General features: G+C 41.3%; 1 protein-coding gene across 4 annotated transcripts in view; it reads left to right on the forward strand.

Annotated features, from left to right (window-relative positions):
• The window catches only part of RASGRF2 (Ras protein specific guanine nucleotide releasing factor 2), a 248364-nt gene that overhangs the window by 69679 nt on the left and 154056 nt on the right, over positions 1 to 24629 (forward strand). For 2 of the 4 annotated variants that reach the window (XM_065919065.1, XM_065919066.1), the window contains exons 2-4: positions 1120 to 1226; positions 21909 to 22056; positions 24449 to 24538. In XM_065919065.1, coding sequence (XP_065775137.1) covers positions 1120 to 1226; positions 21909 to 22056; positions 24449 to 24538 — 345 coding nt within the window. Of the gene's footprint in view, positions 1 to 1119; positions 1227 to 21908; positions 22057 to 24448; positions 24539 to 24629 lie in introns of those variants that run through there. The other 2 variants (XM_065919067.1, XM_065919068.1) reach the window with 2 other exon arrangements.

Raw genomic sequence — 24629 nt, forward strand, 5'->3', positions numbered from 1 at the left:
TGAAGAAAATGAGCCTGTAATGATCATACTGAATAAAGGAAAGTTTTCAGGGGCTGGTAAGGTGGGACAACAGAAAGAACTTGGGTTTTATCTTTGGTTTTTAATCTCAGAGCAGCGGTGTGGGACTGGTCATTTTCAGGCCCCAGGATGAAACTGTGGGCAGGTCCAGTGTATTTTCTGATCATTCTCATATAATAAAGAGTTCTCCAGTCATATTTCCTTCCCAGACAGTCTCAGCTTGGTAATGAATACATCTAGCCTCAGACTGATTTAAAATTTAAAATTCCCTTGTCCCTGACTCAGATTCTAGGTTCACTTCATCAAATTCCACCCAAAGAAAACCTATTGGTAATTTTATTAGAATATATTGAAATTACAGATTAATTTTTTCTTTAGAGGTGATAAACTTATTTTCTTAGGTCCTTCGACTGTTTATATTTCTTTGCTATTGCAAATGCTGTGTTTTCAAAATTAAGTTTCTTATTTGTTGATATTATACCAAAGTGCAATACGTTTTGTAGATTGATTTTATATCCAATAATTTTGAGGGATGTTCTTATTTTAATAGTGTTTCAGTGGATTTTTAGTATAAACACTTGCATCATCTGTGCAAAATGATTTCCCCCCCTTGCTTTCCATTTCTTTTTTCCTTTATTTTTCTATGTTGCCCTCCAGACAGAATTGGTATTTAGAAGTGGTGATAATTGCCGTTTTTCTTATTCTTGATTTAAGAAGGGCTGCTTGTAATAATTTACCATTAGTTGAATTGTTTATAGTAAGTTTTTGGTAGAAATCCCTCATTAGGTTCAGAAATTTCACTTTCGAGTTTACAGAGAATTTTAATCGTGTGTTTGTATAGAATTTTACCAAATACCTTTTCTGTATGTGAGATATTGTAAGTTGAATCTTACTGAGGGACATTAAGATGCAATCTATGGTGTCTTCTAGGTGCAAAGTCATTATCAAGTGGACTGGGAGTGTTATTACATTTTGAAATTTGATTTACATAATGCTGATGCATTTTGTAAGCATAATATATGCTTTGTAGGGAAATGCTGTGTTGTTATGCTATTATGCTTCAAAAATAAAATGCAACTTTGTTTTTTTTTTTCTTTCCAGTATTACTTTACTGTTCTTTTTGGCCATGAAGGTCAGAAACCACTAGAGCTGCGCTGTGAGGAGGAGCAAGACGGTAAAGAGTGGATGGAGGCCATTCACCAAGCCAGGTATGGGAGCCACTGGATTCTCAGGGTCTTGCATTGAGGTTTCACCATTGGTACTAGTTTTGGGTGAACTTGCGATTCCAAGTTGAATTTCCCCTTAATATCTCCTCCTTAGTCATGTGGAGATGATTCTTTGCACTTTCTGTGGCTATATTCTCGCTGAAGATTAAAGGTAATGGATACAGCAATAGTAATGATCACTGAAGACAGGATTGGGGCCTATGTGCCAGGCTCTGTTATAAGTGCCTCTCAATGAAGGAATCTGTTAACTGCTTGGATTCACTCATCCTCTCAACAATCTGCGAGAGGCATGTCAGGGTTAACCCCTCTTTTACAGACAAGGAAATCAAGGCCCGGAGAGTTAGTTTGCGCGCCTGAGGCCTCACAGCTAGCGAGTGGCGGCGCTGGGATACAGACCCAGCCGAGCCTCCACTTGGAAACCCTGCCCTGTGCAGCCTGGTTATGGAGAAGGGCGGCGCCAGCTGCCATCTGGGGAGATAGAAGAGTGTGCTTTTGCTTTCTCCTAAGAAATACCAGAAAGGTAGACATGAGCTCACTTGGCCTCAAACGGCAATGAGAAATCCAAGAGAGACACAGGCAGACCTCTCTCTTTTATTTTTCTTATTCAGTTCCAAAGTCCTGTCTGTTTTTGCTTTGAATGGCCCTCGTGCTCACTGCTTTTCCTGTCCCCAGCGTGACTCCCTGCTTCAAGTTCCAGGGCAAAAGTCAGTCTGGGACACGTGACTTTTTCTTTGCCGGACATGACCCCCCTCCTTCTCCTATAAGTCCATTCCCGTCTGTGTCTGTCCCTACCACCCACTCCCAGACCCTTTCCCCACAAGCCAGCGCTCACTGGCCCCCTTCTGCAAATGACCACAGTGCTTGCTTTATTACATGTGGAATATTTAACAACTTAGTACAATGTGGGTTATTTTTCACATATTTCACACGTCTGATTTCTGTTTCCTGAACTGGACTGTAGACAGCATGAGAGGAGGAGAATGGGGACACATTCATTTCTGAATGAAGCACAGTGCTGAGTATGTAGTAGGTCATCAGGAAATATTTTCACACTGATTATAAAGATTTAAGGTGCTGTCCTGAGTGAGTGTAGGCTGTTCTTTGAACCCTGAAAGCTTTTTTCCCCCTTCTTCCCTCTGCTTCCTTCCCTTTCCCTCCTTTCATCCCCTTCCCCTCTTCTTTCTTCAGCTACTGTATAATGTTGACTACTTGCTCTGTGGCAGGCAGCATGCTAAGTGCTCTACATATTTATCTTAAAAAGAAAAAAAGTCCTCCCAGCTACCAGTAGGGTGTTATTAACTCTGTTTTACAGATGAGAAGACAAAGGTTCATGATGATTAAGATATTGGCCAAGGTGTAAAAAGCTGGTTAAAAGGAAGAGGGAAGGGCTGGGACTCGAGCTCAGGTCTCTCTGACTCCACAACCTTTAACCAGTGTTCTATATTGTATTAGTCTTCGTTATTGTCTCTTTGTCTCTTCCTCTAGTTCAAAGATGAAAGTGTATTAATGTCAGGTTAGGGTTGAGTGTAGATGTTACTTGCAAAAGATTTCAGTTCCTTTTCTTTCCTTCCCTTCAATTTCTCTGAAATGCGCATGGTTGGAGACCAAATGCTGCTCTCCAAGGGGGACCCGGAGGTAGCTTTCTAACATCAGGATCCAGGCACATTGCTCAGCCATCTTCACTCTCAGGGTCTCTGTCTGACGGTTTTGCTCCAGACTTAAGGCTAATGCAGACTGACTCGATGTAGAAAGAAAGTCAGGTTTTCAAAGGTGAAAGAAGCATCAAGTTGGCAAGGTAGAGCCCTTGGGTCACTTCCAGACACAGTCTTTGTGACCACTTCTGTTCCTTTCTACCTGGGAGTTAAAATAAAGTAAATAATTTAAAACACCTGTATTTGCCTTTTTTTTTTTTTTTTTAATCTTTCCAGAAGAACCAAGTACCATTAGCAGCCTAAATTCCTTTGTAGTTGCCAAGCAAACATTGTGGTGAACCAAATAGAGTATGAATTACTTTAAAGTGGTAAAATTTGAAGTAAGAGGTTTCTTTGGTATACCTGGAAAACTTGGTCATATATGTGTAAGTAGGTCAGTAGCTATTTGATGTTGACTGCCATATGATCAATCCAGGGCTTACATGATTTTGTCAGGAAGCGTAGATTTTAGAAACCACTTTAGTGGTTTAGTTAATCCAATGGTAAAAATTTTCTTCTCTTTTAGATGTGAAGATCTGGTTATTAATTGATCATTTTTCTTGGTGTCCTGACTTTTCGTCCTTTAGATTTGCTCTTCCTTTGATTTGAGGTCCAGGACTCCATTATTTGATGACTTCCTTTTAATTTGACTGCTTTACACCTGACTTCTTATAGTTGACTTTTTGCATTGAGATGCTTCTTAAATTCTTGCTTTCTAAATCACAGAAGATAATAACTTTTTCATTTACATTTCATTAAGTCAAGTTTTTGGTGTAAAGTCGGGTCTGTGAAATTCATCCTGACTTTGTAAATGAGCAGAGCCAGAAAGTTAATGAGGCTGATTCAGAGAAAGAATTTGTCAGCCCTTTTTGCTTGGCATTGTGCTAATTAAACAACTGGTTGGTAACTAAACATTTCACCTTTAGAGGACAGCCTAATGGCATTACTTTGGTATTACTGCCTTTTTAATTGCAGATGCTCAATAATTATGGTTTTATTGATCCCTCTTTTTAAGTATGAGCTTTTGATGAACTGATGAGTATTTTAGCCTGGGGCTAGTTCTTTTCTGAGCTACAGATCCTTCTGTAGGTACTACACAGGAACAGGGACTGCTGAGAATCCTTCTCTTGATCACTGCTCCTCTTTTCCTGGGGTGTTTATCAGTACTGGCCTGGGTGTTCTATCTTTGGGGTGTCATGAGAATCACATTCTTAAGGCTGGCTTTTGTACTTTCAAGCTGGATTGACTTGATTTGCTTTTAGAGGATCTTTAGGTCGTTTCCTGGCATGTTCAGTTGCATGTTTTCTTCCTTAGATCTGGCCCAGGAAGACATCTTTTTGGAAATTGATATTCTCATTTTGAAGCTTTGACCTTGTCCAGGAAGCTTGTTTTACAGTTTTGCTCAAAGTTGGTCGATATTACATTTCTAGAAATTGGCACATTTAAAATATCATTTCATCATGTATTACTGGCATTGGTTCACGGGAAGGTGATAGCAAGGCTTAGTCTGGTTTTTGTTGAGATGAGGTGAAGCCAGAGTATTTTAATAGTAATGAAGTGTGTGCTTGTTCTAGAAATGGTTTACTATTTAGGTATGGAGGTTTAGACATTTCCAGTAACTTGGTATTTCTTTGTTCTCTTAGCCACATCTGTCCACCACGGTTGATTCAGTTGTAGACATTGTTGTAGTTGTTGTTCAGTTGCTCAGTTGTGTCTGACTCATTGCAACCCCATGGACTGCCGCACGCCAGGCTACCCTGTCCTTCACCAGCTCCCGGAGCTTGCTCAAACTCATGTCCATTGAGTCAGTGATGCCATCCAACCATCTCATCCTCTGTTGTCCCCTTCTCCTCCTGCCTTCAATTTTTCCCAGCATCAGGGTCTAATGAGTCAACTCTTTGCATCAGGTGGCCAGAGTATTGGAGTTTCAGCTTCAACATCAGCCCTTCCAATGAATATTCAGGACTGATCTCCTTTAGGATTGACTACTTTGATCTCCTTGCAGTCCCAGGGACTCTCAAGACTCTTCTCCAGCACCACAGCTCAAAAGCATCAATTCTATAGCACTCAGTCTTCTTTATGGTAGACATCATGATAATCAAAAGCACTGATCCAGTTGATTGTGGGTCTTTAGGGCTCATTGGCTGACGCGACAATGTCCACAGCTCTTTTTCTCCGAGTTTCATCTGCTGGAGCCCTGAGCAAATGGAACCTCAGAAGTTAGAAGGTAGTCATGTCCTGGAATAGGATCCAGTTGAACCAGAGGTACCAAGGCTTTTCCCATTCTGATCTAAGCATAAAACCTGAAGGACCTGGTTGATGACAGTTGGGGAAAGAGGTAGGTGGAAAGTATTTCAGAGTTGTAGGGGGTAGACCTCAAGGATCTTGTGCCCGCCTAGAAATGGACAGTGTCGGACCAGGGTGGCATCTAGCATGTCTCTTGGATCCCTAGCTTGGATGGCGTCACTCCCTGAGAGGGGATGTGATGACTGAGAGGAGGACTGTGGGGCAGGATGACAAGTGCTGGCCAGGAAGGGCTTCTGCAGGGGACTGTGGGGTATGAATGCCTGGAAGGGGCAGTAGGGAACCGGGCAATACAGGTGGGTCTCCTGCCCATTGGTATGTCAGGTACGGGAGAATGAGCATCAGGGGATCCTAGAGAAGTCAGGTGTGTCCTGAGGGGAGAGCTGGCTCTGGGTTTCTAGCAGGTCTGAGGTCAGGGGAGGGCTTGTGAAACATCAGAGGCACGGAGAACGTGGTGCCTGGTATTGCACGCCATGGGGTGTGTGTGGCTTTGCCCACCTGCAGAGCTCTTGCTTATGCTCTCGGTGTTTGAGACAGTCCTACTATCTTTTGCCTGCGTTGCCTCCAGCTTCTCCAGCTAAAACTCCACACCCTCCCTCGGTGCTCTTTCCTCCCTTTTGTGTGTGCCTATGGCAGGTGGCCCTTAGGTTTTCCTTCGTGGGGAAGGTATTTGCAAGAGAAAAAGGAACTGAGCGTGTGACTCCGTCCCATAAAGCTCACGTCAGGTTTTGTTTGGCTAGGGCTTGACGCAGCCCTTTCCTTCACCCTGTCAGTTCTGAACTTGATGAGTGGAGAAACTTAATCCTCCAGTTAAGATTTTCAGTTAAACCTTGTCCTTTTGTCCACTAAAGAAAGCTCTCATCCAGCTTCTTGGGTAGTCTGTTTTTATCTGTAGTCCTTTTGATTACATGTGCCTGAGGCAGCCTGTTGTTCACATTCTCTGTCTCTTCACCTCTCCCTCTAAAACACACACACACCCGCCCCCCCCCACCCCATTGGTAATTGCACCAAACACCTAATGCTTGTAACCTCATTCTTTTTACCTGGCTAGAGGCTTAATCCATACAAAAACATGTATGGATGTGAGAGTTGGACTATAAAGAAAGCTGAGCACCAAAGAATTGATGCTTTTGAACTGTTGTGTTGGAGAAGACTCTTGAGAGCCCTTGGACTGCAAGGAGATCCAACCAGTCCATCCTAAAGGCGATCAGTCCTGGGTGTTCATTGGAAGGACTGATGCTGAAGCTGAAACTCCAGTACTTTGGCCATCTGATGTGGAGAGCTGACTCATTAGAAAACACCCTGATGCTGGGAAAGATTGAGGGCAGGAGGAGAAGGGAATGACAGAGGATGAGATGGCTGGATGGCATCACCGACACAATGGACATGGGTTTGGGTGGACTCCAGGAGTTGGTGATGGACAGGGAGGCCTGGCGTGCTGCGGTTCATGGGGTCGCAAAGAGTCAGACACTACCAAGTGACTGAACTGAACTGAGAGGCTTAATTTGGAGCAAAGTGTAAATAGAAAATCTCTTGACACTGAAGGCCACCATGTGTATTCTGTCATCCCCATAAAACTAGCACTTTGTGGAATGCGCATGGGGAAGTCCCTCACAAGTCAGAAGAGTGATTACATAGAAAAACTGAAAATGTTTTATGTATCATAGCAAAGCCACAAGACTAGGAAATCAGAAACGTATGGTAATGTTATACAGCCTAAAGCAATCCCAAGGCCATATTTTGTATTCCTCTTGTAATATTAAGACTGCCACTATTAAAAAGCTGAAGAGGTGGATGTTGTGTGTTTGAGATATTGTCTTTCTTTACCAAGAACGTCTGTCAGACCTCTGCCTCCACATCTGCCACAATGAAAGGGACTTCAGCACTTTTTTCCTTAGAGCGTGAAGAGTGCAACACAGAAGAAGAGGAGTCGTGTTTGTGGACTGAAGGGTTTGCTTGGTTGGATAGTAGAAACTGTTTTCTGTGGAGAAAGACTGGGCTTGAATTGTCTTATTTGCAGCCCTTTGTTAATCCTTCTACCCGCCAGTTATCTTTCCTGTTCCCACGGAGTGTTTGCCTCAGATGCTTGTCTTGTCTCCTTCCTTAAGCGTCAGCGGACACCACGGTGCGACCTTGCGTCTCCACTCACGGAGCAGGTCCTCATGTGTGCGTGGGCTCACCCCCTACAGGGCCCGCCTCCAGAGAACCTCTCTGGTTCAAGGAAGATCTCTACCATTGGCTTCTTCCCTCTGATTCTCTTGCTGGATAATTGATTCATTTATCTCTTACAGTTCCAATGGGTTTCCCTGAACCTCCTCTCTCCCTTTATCCTGCTCACCGTGACTTTTCTCTTGTGTTCTTTGGTTTTTCTTAAATATTTGTCTCCCACCTAAAAACCAGAAATCCTTTGTCTTGGCCCTAAATCCTCCTCTAGCTGCTGACCACTCTTGAAAGTGCAGCCAGGTTTCTTGGAGAAATGATTTGTTTGCTCTCTCTTTGTACACACTCCTGCTCTTTCCAGCCTCTGGGGGTGGGTTTCTGTCTCTGCCCCACTGAAGCTGTGTCACCTGGGTCAACATGACTTTCCAGAGCTTTTCCTTCCTTATGTAACTTCAACTTGCTGTTTTGTATTTAATACTTATTTTTTGAATTACACAAATAATACCTATAAGTGCAAGTTCTCCAAAAAGAAAATGAAAATTTAAACAATGCAAAAGTGGAGAGGGTAAAAAGTTCTAGTTTCCACTCATACCCTTCCCCTGTCCCCCAACATTCCCCAAGCCTATTTCTTTCCAAAGAGGTACTTACTGGTCACAATTTGTTCCATTTTTTTTTTCCCCTACATATTTGCACATGTGTTTATAGATAGACAGATACTCAGTAAGCCCAAAACTAAACTCATAGTTTTCTGCAAGAGGTCTCCCTTCCAAATGTGTATCATTCTGATCTGTCCTCCACACAATTACTAGAGTACCCTTTCTGAAGAAGACATCTGATCTTCTAGAAGAATTCCAGGGTGCCCCTTGAGTAATTTTAGTAATTAGAGTCGATTTTCTTATGATATAAAAATTTAAACAGATCCAGGGGTTGGGAGAATACTATGATGGTCCCCCATGTTGCTTTTAAGGAAAAAAAAAGATTCATTCATTCAACTGATGTTTATTCCTTCCCTAGCAAGTTCTGGGATGCAGTGAGCCAGTCAAGCAAGGACCCTCCTGAGCTGACCTTTGTGAGCTTCTCATGCCATTTCCCTGCACACACACCACCCCCCACCGTGTTCTGAGCTCAAGAATTCTGATGTTCTGGGGTGTCCTTCCAGCCTGAATAACCCCAGCTCATCTTTCAGGCTCAGTTCTCAGTCATCTGCACCATCTTTCTGGATCTGCTTTCTCCAGCTCTAGGAAGTGCTGATCATTCCCTTCTTTGGCCCCCCACTGTAACCTCTTATTTATCTCTGAGCCTCTATGAGATTATTGCATTGATTTGTTTCTCTGCTTCTCCCTGTCAGCTTGAATTCCTTCAACGCAAATGTGTCCTGCTCATCTCTTATCCCTGCTCTTGGCACAGGGCCATGTTACTTTTCAGAAATGTGTGTACCAGTTTAATCTCCTTCTGCTAGGGCATGAGAAAGCTAGAATTATTTTTAAAAATCTTTATTATATTGATGGGTAGAGAATGGTACCTTCTGTAATGAGCATTTCCTTGATTATTGGTGAGACTACTTTTTGCTATTGTTAATATTTGTCTCTATTACCTATATGAATTACTGTCTCAGATCCGTTTCCCATTTTTCCAATTGGTGTTTTTCTTATCAGTTTGTTTTTGAACTCTTTGTATGACAAAGATATTTTCTATTTTTCATATTTGTTATAAGCCTATGTCGTTTTTTGTCTTGTACTTACATCTCTGGCATTTTTTGACATAAAGAATTTTTGATTTATCATGCAGTGAAAATACTGTTTTTGGGGAGAGGTCATCCCATTTGCTTTGTAAAAAGCATTATTATTTTTAAAATTGAGATGTAATTCACATACCATAAAAATCCACCATTTTAAAGTTTGTGATTTAGTGATTTCTGGTATATTCACAAAGTTATGCAACCATCAGTTCAGTTCAGTTCAGTCGCTCAGTTGTGTCCGACTCTTTGCGACCCCATGAACTGCATCATGCCAGGCCTCCCTGTCCATCACCAACTCCCGGAGTCCATCTAAACCCATATCCATCAAATCGGTGATGCCATCCAACCATCTCATCCTCGGTCGTCCCCTTCTCCTCCTGCCCTCAATCTTTCCCAGCATCAGGGTCTTTTCAAATGAGTCAGCTCTTCACATCAGGTGGCCAAAGTATTGGAGTTTCAGCTTCAACATCAGTCCTTCCAATGAACACCCAGGACTGATCTCCTTTAGGATGGACTAGTTGGATCTCCTTGCAGTCCAAGGGCTCTCAAGAGTCTTCTCCAACACCACAGTTCAAAAGCATCAATTCTTCTGCACTCAGCTTTCTTTATAGTCCAACTCTCACATCCATACACGACCACTGGAAAAACCGTAGCCTTGACTAGATGGACCTTTGTTGGCCAAGTAATGTCTCTGCTTTTCAATATGCTGTCTAGGTTGGTCATAACTTTCCTTCCAAGGAGCAAGCGTCTTTTCATTTCATGGCTGCAATCACCATCTGCAGTCATTTTGGAGCCCAGAAAAATAAAGTCAGCCACTGTTTCCACTGTTTCCCCATGTATTTGCCATGAGGTGATAGGACCCGATGCCATGATCTTAGTTTTCCGAATGTTGAGCTTTAAGCCAACTTTTTCACTCTCCTCTTTCACTTTCATCAAGAGGCTCTTTAGTTCTTCTTCACTTTCTGCCATAACGGTGGTGTCATCTGCATATCTGAGGTTATTGATGTTTCTCCCGGCAATCTTGATTCCACCTTGTGCTTCCTCCAGCCCAGCGTTTCTCATGATGTACTCTGCATATAAGTTAAGTAAGCAAGGTGACAATATACAGTCTTGATGTACTCCTTTTCCTATTTGGAACCAGTCTGTTGGTTCATGTCCAGTTCTAACTGTTGCTTCTTAACCTGCATACAGGTTTCTCAAGAGGCATGTCAGGTGGTCTGATATTCCCATCTCTCAAATTTTCCACAGTTTATTGTGATCCACACAGTCAAAGGCTTTGGCATAGTCGATAAAGCAGAAATAGATGTTTTTCTGGAACTCTCTTGCTTCTTCTATGATCCAGCTGATGTTGGCAATTTGATATCTCGTTCCTCTGCCTTTTCTAAAACCAGCTTGAACATCTGGAAGTTCATGGTTCATGTATTGCTGAAGCCTGGCTTGGAGAATTTTAAGCATTACTTTACTAGTGTGTGAGATGAGTGCAATTTGTGCAGTAGTCCACGCATTCTTTGGCATTGCCTTTCTTTGGGATTGGAATGAAAACTGACTTTTTCCAGTCCTGAGGCCACTGCTGAGTTTCCAAATTTGCTGGCATATTGAGTGCAGCACTTTCACAGCATCATCTTTTAGGATTTAAAATAGCTCACCTGGAATTCCGTCACCTCCACTAGCTTTGTTCGTAGTGATGCTTCCTAAGGCCCACTTGACTTCACATTGCAGGATATCTGGCTCTAGGTGAGTGATCACACCATTGTGATTATCTGGGTCATGAAGATCGTTTTTGTACAGTCCTTCTGTGTATTCTTGCCACCTTTTCTTAATATCTTCTGCTTCTGTTAGGTCCATACCATTTGTGTCCTTTATTGTGTCCATCTTTGCATGAAATGTTCCTTGGTATCTCTGATTTTCTTGGCAACCATCACCACTACCTAATTCCAGAACATTTTCAACACTCAAGAAGAAAACCTCATCCATTAACAGTTACTCCCTATTGCCTGATTTCCCTAGCTCTAACTAACCACTGATCTACTTGCTGTCTCTATGGATTTGTGAATTCTGGACATTTCATATAAATGCATTCATCTCTGGTTTCTTTCAGTTAACATAATGTTGTCAAGGTTCATTCATGCTGTAGCATAATCAGCCCTCCACCCTTTTTATGGCTGAATACTATTCCATTGTGTGACTATACCACTTTTTGTTTATTCATTCATTGATTGATGGACGTTTGGCTTGTTTCCTCTTTTTGCTGTTATGAACAGTGCCACTGTGAATATTTGTGTACAAGTGTTTGTGTGGATTTATGTTTTCAGTTCTCAGATGGCATTAATGGTAAAGAACCCACCTGCCAACACAGGAGATATGAGAGACATGGGTTTGACATACATTCGGTCCCTGGGTTGTGAAGATCCCCTGGAGGAGGGCATGGTAATCCATTCCAGTATTCTTGCCTGGGGAATCCCATGGACAGAGGAGCCTAGAGGGCTACAGTTTATAGGGTCACAAAGAGTCAGACACGACTGAAGCGACTTAGCACAAGGTAAGGATTATTGGATCATATGGTATCTCTATGTTTAGCTTTTCAAGGAACTGCCAGACTATTTCCCCCTTGGATGCACTACTTTCCATTCCCACTAGCAATGTATGAGGGTTCCAGTTTCTCCATAGACCCACCAACACCTGTTTCCATTGCTATTTTGTTTAGAGCCCTCATAGTAGAAATTAAACACGAAAATGTATAAACATCTTTAATCCATTTGTGTTTAATGAATATAGTTAGATATATACTTTGGCTAAAGAATTTTTGGTGATCATAAAGAGAATTCTACCAATACGTATTTATGCATATATAAAGAAAGAAAAGCCTCAGTGTTAGGAAAGGGTCATCAGTATCAATTGTGATATAAAACATGTTCCTCACTTTTTTAATATAGTACTATACTATAAAATGTATTTACTTTTAGAAATGTTCCTTAAAATTTCTGTCAAAGTAATAACTTTACCATTATTGGTTTTCTGTTATACTTTCTTATAACAATGTTTTTGCTCATTATTTATATTTAATTGTGCTTTAGAAAAGATTAGTGACAGCTTTCCACGTGCCCCAAAGTTAATCAGATGTCTAAGTAATGAACTGCAACTGTGAACTGAAAAGAAAGAGCAATGTTTAAAAGAGGGAGCTTTCAGTTCAATCGCTCAGTCGTGTCTGACTCTGAGACCCCATGGACTGCAGCACGCCAGGCCTCCCTGTCCATCACCAACTCCCAGAGCTTACTCAGACTCATATCCATTGAGTCAGTGATGCCATCCAACCACCTCATTCTCTGTCATCCCCTTCTCCTCCTGCCTTCAATCTTCCCCAGCATCAGGGTCTTTTCTAGTGAGTCAGTTCTTTGCATCAGGTAGCCAAAATATTGGAGTTTCAGCTTCAGCATCAGTCCCTTCCAGTGAATATTCAGGAATGATTTCCTTTAGGATAGACTGGTTGGATCTCCTTGTGGTCCAAGGGACTCTCAAGGGTCTTCTCCAACACCACAGTTCAAAAGCATCAATTCTTCGGTGCTCAGCTTTCTTTATAGTCCAACTCTGACATCCTTAGTCCTTAAATTTTATTTCTCTTTTTGATCTCTCCTAACAGAGATGCTTGAGTTTCCACTTACTGTAGAGGGGGCAGTGTAGGAAAGAAGAGCCTGTTTGCAGAAAAAAAGAGATTAGTGGGAGTGAATTAGTGTTAGAACCTATAACACTGATGTGATACCTGGAAAATATTGATAAGTCAGTGGCGTGAACCTATTGATGTAAGAGCATTTGAGAGCCAGAAAAATGGAGGGTAGCAATGTTAAGGTGGCTGTTATGATGCCTAAAGGCCTGATCTTGCCTAGATAAGGGTGCGGCTGCCTGTGCTCAGACATTGTTTAGCTGGGAACCACAATGCTATCATCCTGAACTGGAAGTCTCCAGTTTCTAAAGAGTCCACGATGCCTCTGAATGCTGATTCCAAAGTTTTCTCAATAAAATTGAGCATAATCCTGGAGCTAGTGGGAATGTTTCTTCAGTTACCCATTATATGGCTTTTCAGTTTGGGTTTTACTATAATTCTCTCTCTTTCTCTGATATGCTAGATATATATGCTAATTGTAATTATAATTGTCTAGCGTATTAGCCACGTATCTCTCTCTCACTAGCAAATGTGTCTTCAATCAAAGTAGCTAGGATAAAGGACTTCCCTGGTGGTCCAGTGGCTAAGACTCTCTTCCCAGTGCAGGGGGCCAAGGTTCAATCCCTGGTCAGGAAACTAGATCCCACGTGCCTCAACTTAAAGCTCCTGCATGCCACAACTAAGACCTGGAGCAGCTGAAGAAAAGGAAAAAAAGACATGGCAGAATAACTAGGATAAGGTTCTGGCCCAAGTAAAACTCCTTCCTGATAATTTTAAGGCCTGTGATTTTATACTGTGCCTCTTCTCTGAACTCTTCAGGATTCTACTGGAATATTTCTTCTCTCTTGCATGGAGTAGTGGTTTTGATTATAAATATTACCCATGAATATTTTACTCCCATATATATTTCTTAGACTTGCCATCTGTTGGTACTCAACAGCTTAGTTTGGTTTTCATCATGTTCATTTATATGGCTTAATTTTATTATTTCCCTTGGCAATGAGTAACCATTTTTTCTCAAGGAATCTTAAGTTGAATAACAAAAACAAATAAGTGAATAAATTGCAAAACAGAAGTAATGAATAGTTTAGACTGGAACACTTAAACCTGAGCATTATCTAGTAACCAGAAAATTTAATCAGACAAAACATGAATCCACCTGCCAATGCAGGAGACATGGATTTGATCCCTGGGTTGTGAACATCCCCTGGAGAAGGACTAAACAGCACACTGCAAATTTTTCTTACATTAACGTCTTTTGCTGTGTTGTTGTTCAGTCGCTAAGTGGTGCCTGACTCTTTGCGACCCCATGGACCGCAGCACACCAGGCTCCCCTGCCCTTCACTGTCTCATGGAATTTGCTCAGATTTATGTCCACTGAGTCAGTGATGCTATCTTACCACCTCTTCCTCTGCCACTCCCTTCTCCTTTTTCCTTCAGTTTTTCCCAGCATCAGGATCTTTTCCAGTGAGTTGGCTCCTTGCATCAGGTGGCCACAGTATTAGAGCTTCAGCTTCAGCATCAGTCCTTCCAATGACTATTCAGGGTGGAGTTCCTTTAAGACTGACTAATTTGATCTCCTTGCAGTCCAAGGGACTCTCAAGAATCTTCTCCAACACCACAGTTCGAAGGCATCAATTCTTTGGTGCTCAACCTTCTTTATGCTCCAACTCTCATATTCATACATGACTATTGGAAGGACCATAGTATTGACTATATGGGCCGTTGTCAGCAAAGTGATATCTCTGCTTTTTAATATGCTGTCTAGGTTTGTCATCACTTTCCTTCCAAGGATCAAGCATCTTTTAATTTCATGGCTGCAGTCACAATCCACAATGATTTTGGAGCCAAAGAAAATAAAATCTGTTACTGCTTTACTTTTTCCCCTTCTATTTGCCATAAAGTGATGGACTGGATGCCATGATCTTAAGTTTTTGAATGTTGAGTTTTAAGCCAGCTTTTTCACTCTCCTCTTTCACCCTCATCAAGAGGCTCCTTAGTTCCTCTTTGCTTTCTGCCATTAGAGTGGTATCATCTGCATATCTGAGGTTGTTGATGTTTCTTCCAGCAGTCTTGAGTCCAGCTTGTGATTCATCCAGCCTCGCATTTTGGATGATGTACTCTGCATGCAAGTTAAATAAGCAGGGTGAAAATATACAGCTTTGACGCACTCCTTTCCATTTTGAACCAGTCATTGTTCCATGTCCAGTTCTAACTGTTGCTTCTTGACCTGCATACAGGTTTCTCAGGAGACAGATAAGGTGGTATGGTATTCCCACCTCTTTAAGAATTTTCCACAGTTTGTTCTAATCCATAGCGTCAAAGGCTTTAACATAGTTGATGAAGCAGCAGTAGATGTTTTTCTGGAATTCCTTTGATTATCCAGAGAATGTTGGCAATTTGATCTCTGGTTCCTCTGTCTTTTCTAAATCCAGCTTGTCCATGTGGAAGTTCTAGGTTCACATACTGCTGAAGCCTAGCTTGCAGAAATTTGAGACAAACCTTACTGGTATGGGCACAATTACATGGCAGTTTGAGCATTCTTTGGCGTTGCCCTTCTTTGGGATTGGAATGAAAACTGACTCTTTTCAGTCCTGTGGCCAGTGCTGAGTTTTCCAAATTTTCCGACATGTTGAGTGCAGCACTTTCACAGCATCATTGTTTAGGATTTGAAATAGCTCAGCTGGAATTCCATCACCTCCAATAGCTTTGTTTATAGTGATGCTTCCCAAGGCCCACCTGACTTCACACTCTAGGATGTCCGGCTTTGGGTAAGTGACCACATTATTGTGGTTATCTGGGTCAGTAAAACCTTTTTTCGCTCTGTACTACAGTGTAAACTTCATGAGAACACATTTTTTTTGTTGTTTTTTCTGCTTTGTTTACTCCTGTATCAAGTGCTTTAAACAATTTCTGGGTACGTACCAGTCAATAAACATTGAATGAAAGAATGAATTTAGAGCCATAGGGACATATTAAGAAGAAAATAAACATTACATAATCCTGTCTCACAGAGTAAATATCTGTCATTAGGATTGGTGTATGTGGGGCTTCCACTTAAAATTATAGAGGTGCTGGAAAAATACAGAAAAGCACAAAAGAAGTTAATTAAAAATTACCCATAATTGTACCAGTGAAAGAACACTGCTTTTTATATTTGGAGTGCCTATCATTCCCTCTTGGTCACCCCTCCTTCCCAACCCTTATATCTGTGATATACATAATTTTCTCTCTCTGCAACTGAACTTATGTGCATGCACAAAACATGTTTATTTTTATCTCCTCGAGTTTTTTTTATTGTTGTCATTCACTTATTAATAATTCTTGGATATGTCTTCATTATGTTACTGTTCTTTTAAAATGTGATTTTAAATGGCATGTACCATTCCATTGTGTAGATCTACTATTGCTTGTTTAATCACTTCCATATTATATACATGTACATTTAGATTGTTTGCACTTTCTTATATTTATTAAAATAATTAATGCATATCTTGTTTCTTTGTACATCTTTGTGCAAATGTCTGTTTATTTTCCTTGAGTTAGGTTATTAGAAGTGTAATTACTATGACCAAGGATGTGTATGACCTTTTTAATGTATCTTGATATATATTGTGACATAGTTCACTTCAGTAGAGTAGCCATTTTAACTTATCTTTGCTGGCTCTGAGTAGCATTGTTTTCTGAAACTCGATAAATTTCATAAACAGCTTTTGAAAAGTTAAAGTTGTACAGTCATGTCTGACTTTTTGTGACCCTGTGGACTATATAGTCCATGGAATTCTCCAGGTCAGGTAGCCTTTCCCTTCTCCAAGGGATCTTCCCAATCCAGGGATTGAACCCAGGTCTCCCTCATTGCAGGCAGATTCTTTACCAGCTGAGCCACAAGGGAAGCCCTCGTGAAAGAAACAATTTTTACTTATATGATTAAGTAGCACCTTTTTTCTGTATTTATAATTCATTCATATATTATTTTCTAGGAAGTCATTTTATCTATTTCTTGACTCAATAACTTTAAGCAATATTATTGGCTCCCTGTTATAAAGATGAAGACTTTAACACTCTTACAAATCTCTTACCTCTCCTTCCTCTGTCCCCTCTGTTTGTGTTACTTACAGTGGTTGACTTTATATCTTAAAATCATATCATTAAGCCTCTGTTAATTTACCAACTTTGGACAGTATGTATTGACTCTCTGCTGTGCGAGATACATAAATTGAGGCATTTAATATGCTTTTATTGTTAGTTTCTCTCGTCTAACCCTGAGGTTTTATTACTGCCACAATTATTTATTCTCTGTTTATAAACTTTTTTAAACATTTACCTTCTGTTCTATAAATTTAATTAAGTCTCTGTTGATTCTGAAAATTAAAAAACAGGGAGGGGCATTTGCATCATGGTTATACAAATGTTATGTACCAATTGTCAAGGGTGGTGTTCAATTCTCTATTGTGATCTAACGCCCTAGGTTACTGAGGAGGAGTGTATCTGCTTGATACTCACTTTCTTTAGCTAACCTATGGTTTCTCTTTGGAAAGTTTCATAATTTTTCTCTATCCTTAGAGCTCTGATATTTTACCAGGGTTTGACAGAGTATGACATTTTTTTCATTTGTTCTCTCTGGCATTTGGATTAGCCTTTCTATTTGAACTGTACTGTGTTCAGTTCAAGGAAGGCTTCTTGAATTTCTTGTTTATTTCCTCTCCATCACAATCTCTCTGTTTTTTTCCTTCTGAAACTCCCATAAAGTAGTTTTTAGACTTCTTGGATCTGTACTCCATGCTGCTCAAATTTTCTTTCCTATTTTTAATCTCTTTGTATTTTTGTTCAGTGTTCTTTATCTCTGCCACCACCCAGCTTAGATTTTAGCCATGTCTGGTTTATTGGTTAGCACATTCATTGACCTGAAAATTTTCAATAATTGTTTTTGCTTCTAAGAATTCTTCCTGTTATCTGATTACTTCTTTTCCATGACAGCCACTTTTTGTTTTATGGCTTTACTATCCTTCCATATCTCTCTGAAGATAAATCTCTGTTGCCTGATTAGCCTTGTTGCCCTAGTATCTCTTCTGTTTGTTTATTTGATACTTTACTTATTAACTCTTGCCGCTTGACAGTTTACTCCCCAGTGCTTAAAGCAATAAACAACTTATTGTCGTGTCTGTGGCTTGGGAATCTAGGTATGGTTTTGCTGGATGCCTCTGCCCTGAGGATGCAAGGCAGCAATCCTGGTGTCAGCCAGGTCTGCCGTCACACCTGCAGGTTCAGAAGGTACTCACTCACGTGACTGTTGGCTGGATTCACTTCCTTACCAGTTGTTGGACTGAAGCCTCAGTTTCTCATCAGCTGTTGGCTGAGGCCTCTTTCAGTGCCTGTCTGTGTGGGCCCCTCCATGTAGCCGCTCACAACACGGCAGTGGCCAGGACAAACCAGCAAGATAAGAGAAGGCCAATAGTAGGGTGGAATCCAGAGTCTCCTTGTACACTGATCTTGGAAGTGCCATCCCGTCACTTCTGCTGTGATCTGTTCCATCACTAGGGGTCATCTTACGTGCCGCCTACTACTTTTCTTAGGGATTAAATTTCTCAAGTGTCTAGTGATCTTTATTTCTAAATCAAGGATCCTGAGGGTTACTACAGGTAGCTGGCCTGGGCTTAAAACTGTGACTGTGAACAAGGGTCTGTCTGTGCCTTTTGTGCTTATGCAAGCTTCCTTTTCAGGTATGTGGGCAGACGGCAGCAAGGTTGGCTGGGACTCTCCCTTGTCAGGTTCCATCCACTTTAGCGTGCTTGGGCGGAACCTGTGACTTGCTACCAGCAGCTACTGCTGCTAAGTCACTTCAGTCGCCTCTGACTCTGTGCAACCCCAGAGACGGCAGCCCACCAGGCTCCACCATCCCTGGGATTCTCCAGGCAAGAACACTGGAGTGGGTTGCCATTTCCTTCTCCAATGCATGAAAGTGAAAAGTGAAAGTGAAGTCGCTCAGTCGTGTCCGACTCTTAGCGACCCCATGGACTATAGCTTACCAGGCTCCTCCTTCCATGGGATTTTCCAGGCAAGAGTACTGGAGTGGGGTGCCATTGCCTTCTCCAGCTACCAGCAGCTAGTATATAGCAAACACGAGTGAATAGTGGCTTCTAGATTACCTTCTATGGCAAAGGAAAAGGGATTTTGCAGATGTAAGTAAGGTCCTAAATCAGTTGATTTGAGTTAATTAAAAAGGAGCTTTTCCTGGTTGGGCCTGACTTAATCAAGTGAGAGGAGGGTGGAAGTCCCTGCCCTCCCTGAGGTCAGAGATGCTCTCCTGCTGGCCACGAAGAAGCAAGCTGCCTGAGTTCTGTAGCTGCAAGAAAATCCCTTTTTCCAATAGCCTGAGTGAACATGAGTGTGGGTTCTTTCTCATTCACGCCTCTAGAACAGAGTGCACCAGGGCTGACACCTTGATAACAACCTTGGGAGACTCTGAGTTGAGGATCCAGCTAAACTAACCCACAGAATCTATGAGATAATATGTATATGCTGTTTAAACCACTGTATTTGTGGTGATTTGTTACCCAGTAGGAAATTCATACAGTGTATTTGACTCCTAGTCCCTCATCAGTGACTTTCCCTTTTGGCCTCTGTCTTGTGTGTGCAGTGGATGTGATGTAAAGTCAAACTCTGCTCCCTGAGTCTAACCCCCTCATGAGGAGCTTTCTTCGGGAAGGTGGCCCGCTTTCTAGAGAGAGCAGATCTTCGGCTGACTTGAGGGCATGTCATTCTTGCCCATTGGACCTTTTCTTTGTCTTGTAAAATGGGAAGAGGAGGAACCTAACTTCCAGATGTGCTGAAGGCTCTTGTTTAATGAAAGACCCTGATGATCCTTGGCGTCTCCTGTCCTTTGTGTTTGTTGATTCTGGACTTGGAGCTTCTCTGGCCGCTCTTGGTGGGAACCATGCCTGTGCCAGGGGGTCTGCACGTGCGGTTTCCTTGCTCTGGTTTCCCCACCATTCTGATTCTTCTTGGTTTTTCTCTTCATGGAATTTCATAAAACTTCTGGTCTGTTGATGACATGTTTTCCTGTTTTATAATGCTGTTATGGTTTCCTTCTTTAAACAAAAACCAGTTTTCCTAGCATTTCAGCAGGGCCTTGGAAATGAAGCTATATCAATGATGAGTCTGCATGAATTCAGCTCTATATACTGGTCTGGACTTTTTCTTTTTATAGAAGAAAATAAATACTCTTTTGCTCCCTAACACTGATCTAACATGTTTGTAATAAATTTGGCATATTTCTAATAAAACTGGTGAGAAAGGGTAGAGTTTTTATTATAATAAGTAATTTTCTCATGCTTGATTATTACTTCCCCCTTTAGTACCCTAAAGCATATTTCTTTGAGGACAGTGCCTTTTTTTCTCCTTTCCCCCCTTTTCCCGTTTACACTTACATAGCCTTTCTTCCTTCTCTTAGGGTAATTTCTTAGGACAAGTGACTTAAAATATTGCTGACACTATGCTTTTTTTTCCCTAACACTAGTGGCACACATGATGTAAGTGCTGAGATTGTTGAGATAACTGAACTAAAATTGTGATTTTTAGAATTGTCTTAAGACTCTTTTAGATCCAAGTAAAAAAGTCTGTTTCAAACTAGTGCGGGTGAGAAAGAGAACTTATTACATGGAAACTGCAATAGGCTCTCACCAAACCCAAGGGTAAAATTATATTCAGATATCATGAGGGCCTGGGACCAGAAACTAAAGACCCAAAGGTAATTACAGGAAGTATTTACCTTTCTGTCTCAGACTTTTTCTGTCTTGTCTCTGTTTTTCAGAACATCTGCTTATTCTTTTTTATCTTTGTTTTGGCATGAGTGTAGCCAAATGTGACTGATCAATAACAGTGATCCGAGTTTCCAAGTTTATATCATCTCAGTTCAAGCAAATATGTCAGAGGCACAGTCCCAGATTCCAAAGAGAAGTAATCCAGCTTGGTTTAGGCTGGCCCAGTTATCTCTTTTTAGACCAGTGCAATGTGGTCATGAGGGCAGATTTTGTGGTATAAACAGGACTGCCACAGCCTGGGTTCTCAAAGAAGAGGTAGGGGGGTAGAAGATATATCAAGGGGGCAGATATCTCAAAACTTATGTTATGATATTCTTGTTTATATCCAGTGTGCTGTTTCTCATTAGAGAGACAGTTTATCTTGTGGTTAAGAACATGAGCTTGGGGTCAGATAGACCTTGATTTGAATCCCAGCCCTGCCACCTATTAGCTGTGAGGATCAGATTCTTTCTCTGTACAACTGGAGTGATAAAGTCTGTCTCTTGGGGTTGCTGAGAGGAAGAGAATATATGTGATACATCCTACATGCTCAGGAAGTAGTTATTATTTATTACTGTTATCACATCATATGGAAAAGATTACGGGAATGGACAAACAAACATTTTACCACCTTAAATAGCACAAGAAGCTCTGGAAGCAAAAATCTGGATACCACAGAGATCAATAAAAAAATCTAAGAGAGAATGTCCTGGTTTTCACACTTGGCCAATGTAGTGGAAACAAGTTAGGCTGATGATGTCAGGGCCCAAGAATCTACACTTGTTTTTAGAATAAAGTTTTTGCCTCTATTGGTTTTGGAAAGTGTGGATTCAGAGGTCCCGTAATCCTGAAGAGAGCCAGGCTGGTGGTGCAGTCATCGTTGTTCTCTCCAGCCAGGCCCTCTTCTGATGGTTCCTGCTTTCATTCTGCTTGGTAGTTGGTCTGTTCTGATTGGCTAGTGCCTTACCCCATGAAATACTTTAAATATGTGCCATCAGTTCAAAGACTACAGTTTTTATTAAAGAAGTTCCACTATTTTCTTAATAAAATAATAGATTTGCTTTGCATCTTTCTCATTTATATGACAAAGTTGTGAGTTGCTGCCATTGTAAAATAAATTCTTCTAAAGGTTATGTAAAAAGGTTATGATTCAAAGTCTATATAGTTAAAAGATACCAAATGTAAGCCAAACGTTAATGTTTACATAGTTAGTTAAACTCTATGGCTTCTTTTTGAATAAACACAGAGTATGCTGTTCTATATGAAACTGTAGTAGAATAATATCTCAATGACTAACTGTAATTTTCTCTTAAGTTATGCAGACATTTTGATTGAGAGGGAAGTATTAATGCAGAAGTACATTCATCTAGTTCAGATCGTAGAGACAGAAAAAATTGCAGCTAACCAACTCCGGCATCAACTTGAAGATCAAGATACAGAAATCGAAAGGCTTAAATCAGAGGTATTTCCTAGTTGATAGACTCCTTCTCATTGTTTCATGTTTATTGTCATCTCCTCATGGTTACTTAGAGCCTATAGGGGAAAAATTTTGATCCCAAACTTAGTTCCTCTGCCATCATAGGTACATGAGAAATGAATTTATTTTCTAAGTTCAGTTCAGTTCCATTCAGTCGCTCAGTCATGTCTGACTCTGTGACCCCATGAATCGCAGCATTCCAGGCCTCCCTGTCCGTCACCAACTCTTGGAGCTTACTCAAACTCATGTCCATCGAGTTGGTGATGCAGGATTAGGTAAATATGTACAATAAAATATCAGGATAATGTGCTAGCTTTACATTATTTGTGCTCCTGATGTCCTTCATTTGCTTGAATATTCAAGAATTGACTATAGTATTTATCTGTTTTCAGATGGATTCATAGTAATGATTATTGTGAACCTGTCATAGATTCAGTGTAAAAGTCTGAATGACAACTAAAGAAGGTCCAAACATGAAGTCAGGAAGTCTTTGCATTTTTTCTCAGTCTAAAGAGTCCAACCTTCTCCTCTATAGCATTTTGAAAAACTCATTGGGGTTAAAGTATGTGACATATGCTAGGGTGCATTTTTTTCCTGGACTTGGAATTCCTGCCTCCCTCCCTGCCCCACCCTGACTGCGAACTCCTCAGGCTCTGCACCCCCAGGGAGTGAGATTGACTCAGCTGGCCTTGGAGACCGCAGCTGTTGTGTTGTCTGTGGGTCCTCCCTTCTCCCCAAGGTGCCTCCGTCTGTATACAGAAACCTGAGTGCACCTTCCCTGTTGTCCTGTCACCTCTTGTGGGAAGTGATCAATACCTGAAGAATTGCAGAGGAATGTAGAAAGCGAAGTTTTTCTACTCTCTCTGACCAGTGGAGCAATAGTGACCTCTTAGCTTCAAAGCAAAGAATCGGACAGAATGAAACCTGCTGCTGATTGTAACTTTGTTGATAGAAACAAACCGAAGGCTCCTCAATCTGGGTAATTTCTTGTTTCTCTGTCATTCAACATTTTCATCTTCATTTCCTCACATCTTCTTTTGAGACTTACTCTGCAAATTCTGAGAGGATTTTCGCCTCCTGCTGCCCGTGTACCTCACCTCCAGCAGACAGAGCAGGGTTTAAGCTGATATTCCCATTCCCATTGGGATCTGATTGCCTCTCTGAGGATGAAAAGTTGCAGACTGTTCACCATATCATTAGTGTTGTTAACTTCCCGATCCAACCCTGAAATCTGAGATAGTGAAAACAACAACAGAAAACATAACAAACCTGCATTTTAAAAGACTATATCAGGCACTGTAATTTAAAACAAAATTATTGTGTTCTGTCCTCGCCACAGTTAGCTAGAGCAGATGCTTGTCTGCTAAGTGAAAGAGGTTGGCATTTACTCCATGAGAGAAACTCGCACCAAGCAGTGTTCCCCAATATTTATTTGTGTGTGCTTATCTGCCTTCACTATGTTCTTTTTTAGTCTGAATATATATTGCAGCTACAAACTGTCAGTAGCAGATCTGTCTTGTGTGGTCGCTTGACAGGAGCCATAATTTATTTCCTACTCCTTTTATTTTCCCACTTCCCTGCCAGAAAAATGGCAGAGGAGAGTGTTTGGTAATGGGGACAAAAATGTAAAGACAGGTCGGAGTGGGCAATTATGATCTCAGCGTTTTAAGTGTTTGCTTGTTGGTAAATCTGAATCAGTTCTTAAGTTTGCAGGAGCCTGCAGTGGAGTGATAGAGATTCTCTGTCCAAGGAATTTCATTGCTAAGTGTGGTTCTGAGGCTACCTGGTTTTGAGTCACAAAAATGAGCTGAGGCTATAAAGAGATCCCAGGTGGTTTCAGCTCTTTTTGCCTTTTTGTGTTTTCTTGCCTGGCGTGGCCGAGCCCCTGGGCTCTAGAGTTCCCCTTGCAGTTACCATTTTCCTGGGGAGATCTGTGACCCTGCTGGACTGTGTATGCAGGCTGATTACAGAAAGCATGAGCTTGGAGTTGAGTGTCACTGCATTTGGAGATCAGAGGGCTTTATAGGAAGCTGCCATTGATGAGATGCCTGACACACCTCTGAGATGCTGAGAAGGCCTTGGTCTGGTCATCACTGGCAGTCAGGGTATAGTTTTGGACTCACATTTCTGTAACCCAGACCCCAGTTCACACTCTCCACAGTCACTTCTTATAACCACTTTTGTTGTCAGCATTATAAGGCAAGTTTGGGGTAAAGTTCGGGCTTCCCCTGCCTTAGCATCAAATGAAGATAGTGTGCCTGAAAAGCAAATGTTTCCTGAGGATCTTGTAAGTTACCTTGTAAGCATAACTTCCTGTGATATATGGCTTTACCCTAGTGCTTCCCAAATCATGAAATGGACCAATTTTGTGTTACAGATTATCGCTCTTAATAAAACAAAGGAACGAATGAGACCTTACCAAAGCAATCAAGAAGATGAGGATCCAGACATCAAGAAGATAAAAAAGGTAGGGTTTCCAGCTTTGGGTGAGTGTGGTGGGGACCGGTTGTCTTTCTGTAGTGATGTCTTTGCCACCCTGACTCTGAGTTAAGAACAAT

This window comes from Muntiacus reevesi, chromosome 1, assembly GCF_963930625.1.
Source record: "Muntiacus reevesi chromosome 1, mMunRee1.1, whole genome shotgun sequence".
NCBI lineage: Eukaryota > Metazoa > Chordata > Mammalia > Artiodactyla > Cervidae > Muntiacus > Muntiacus reevesi.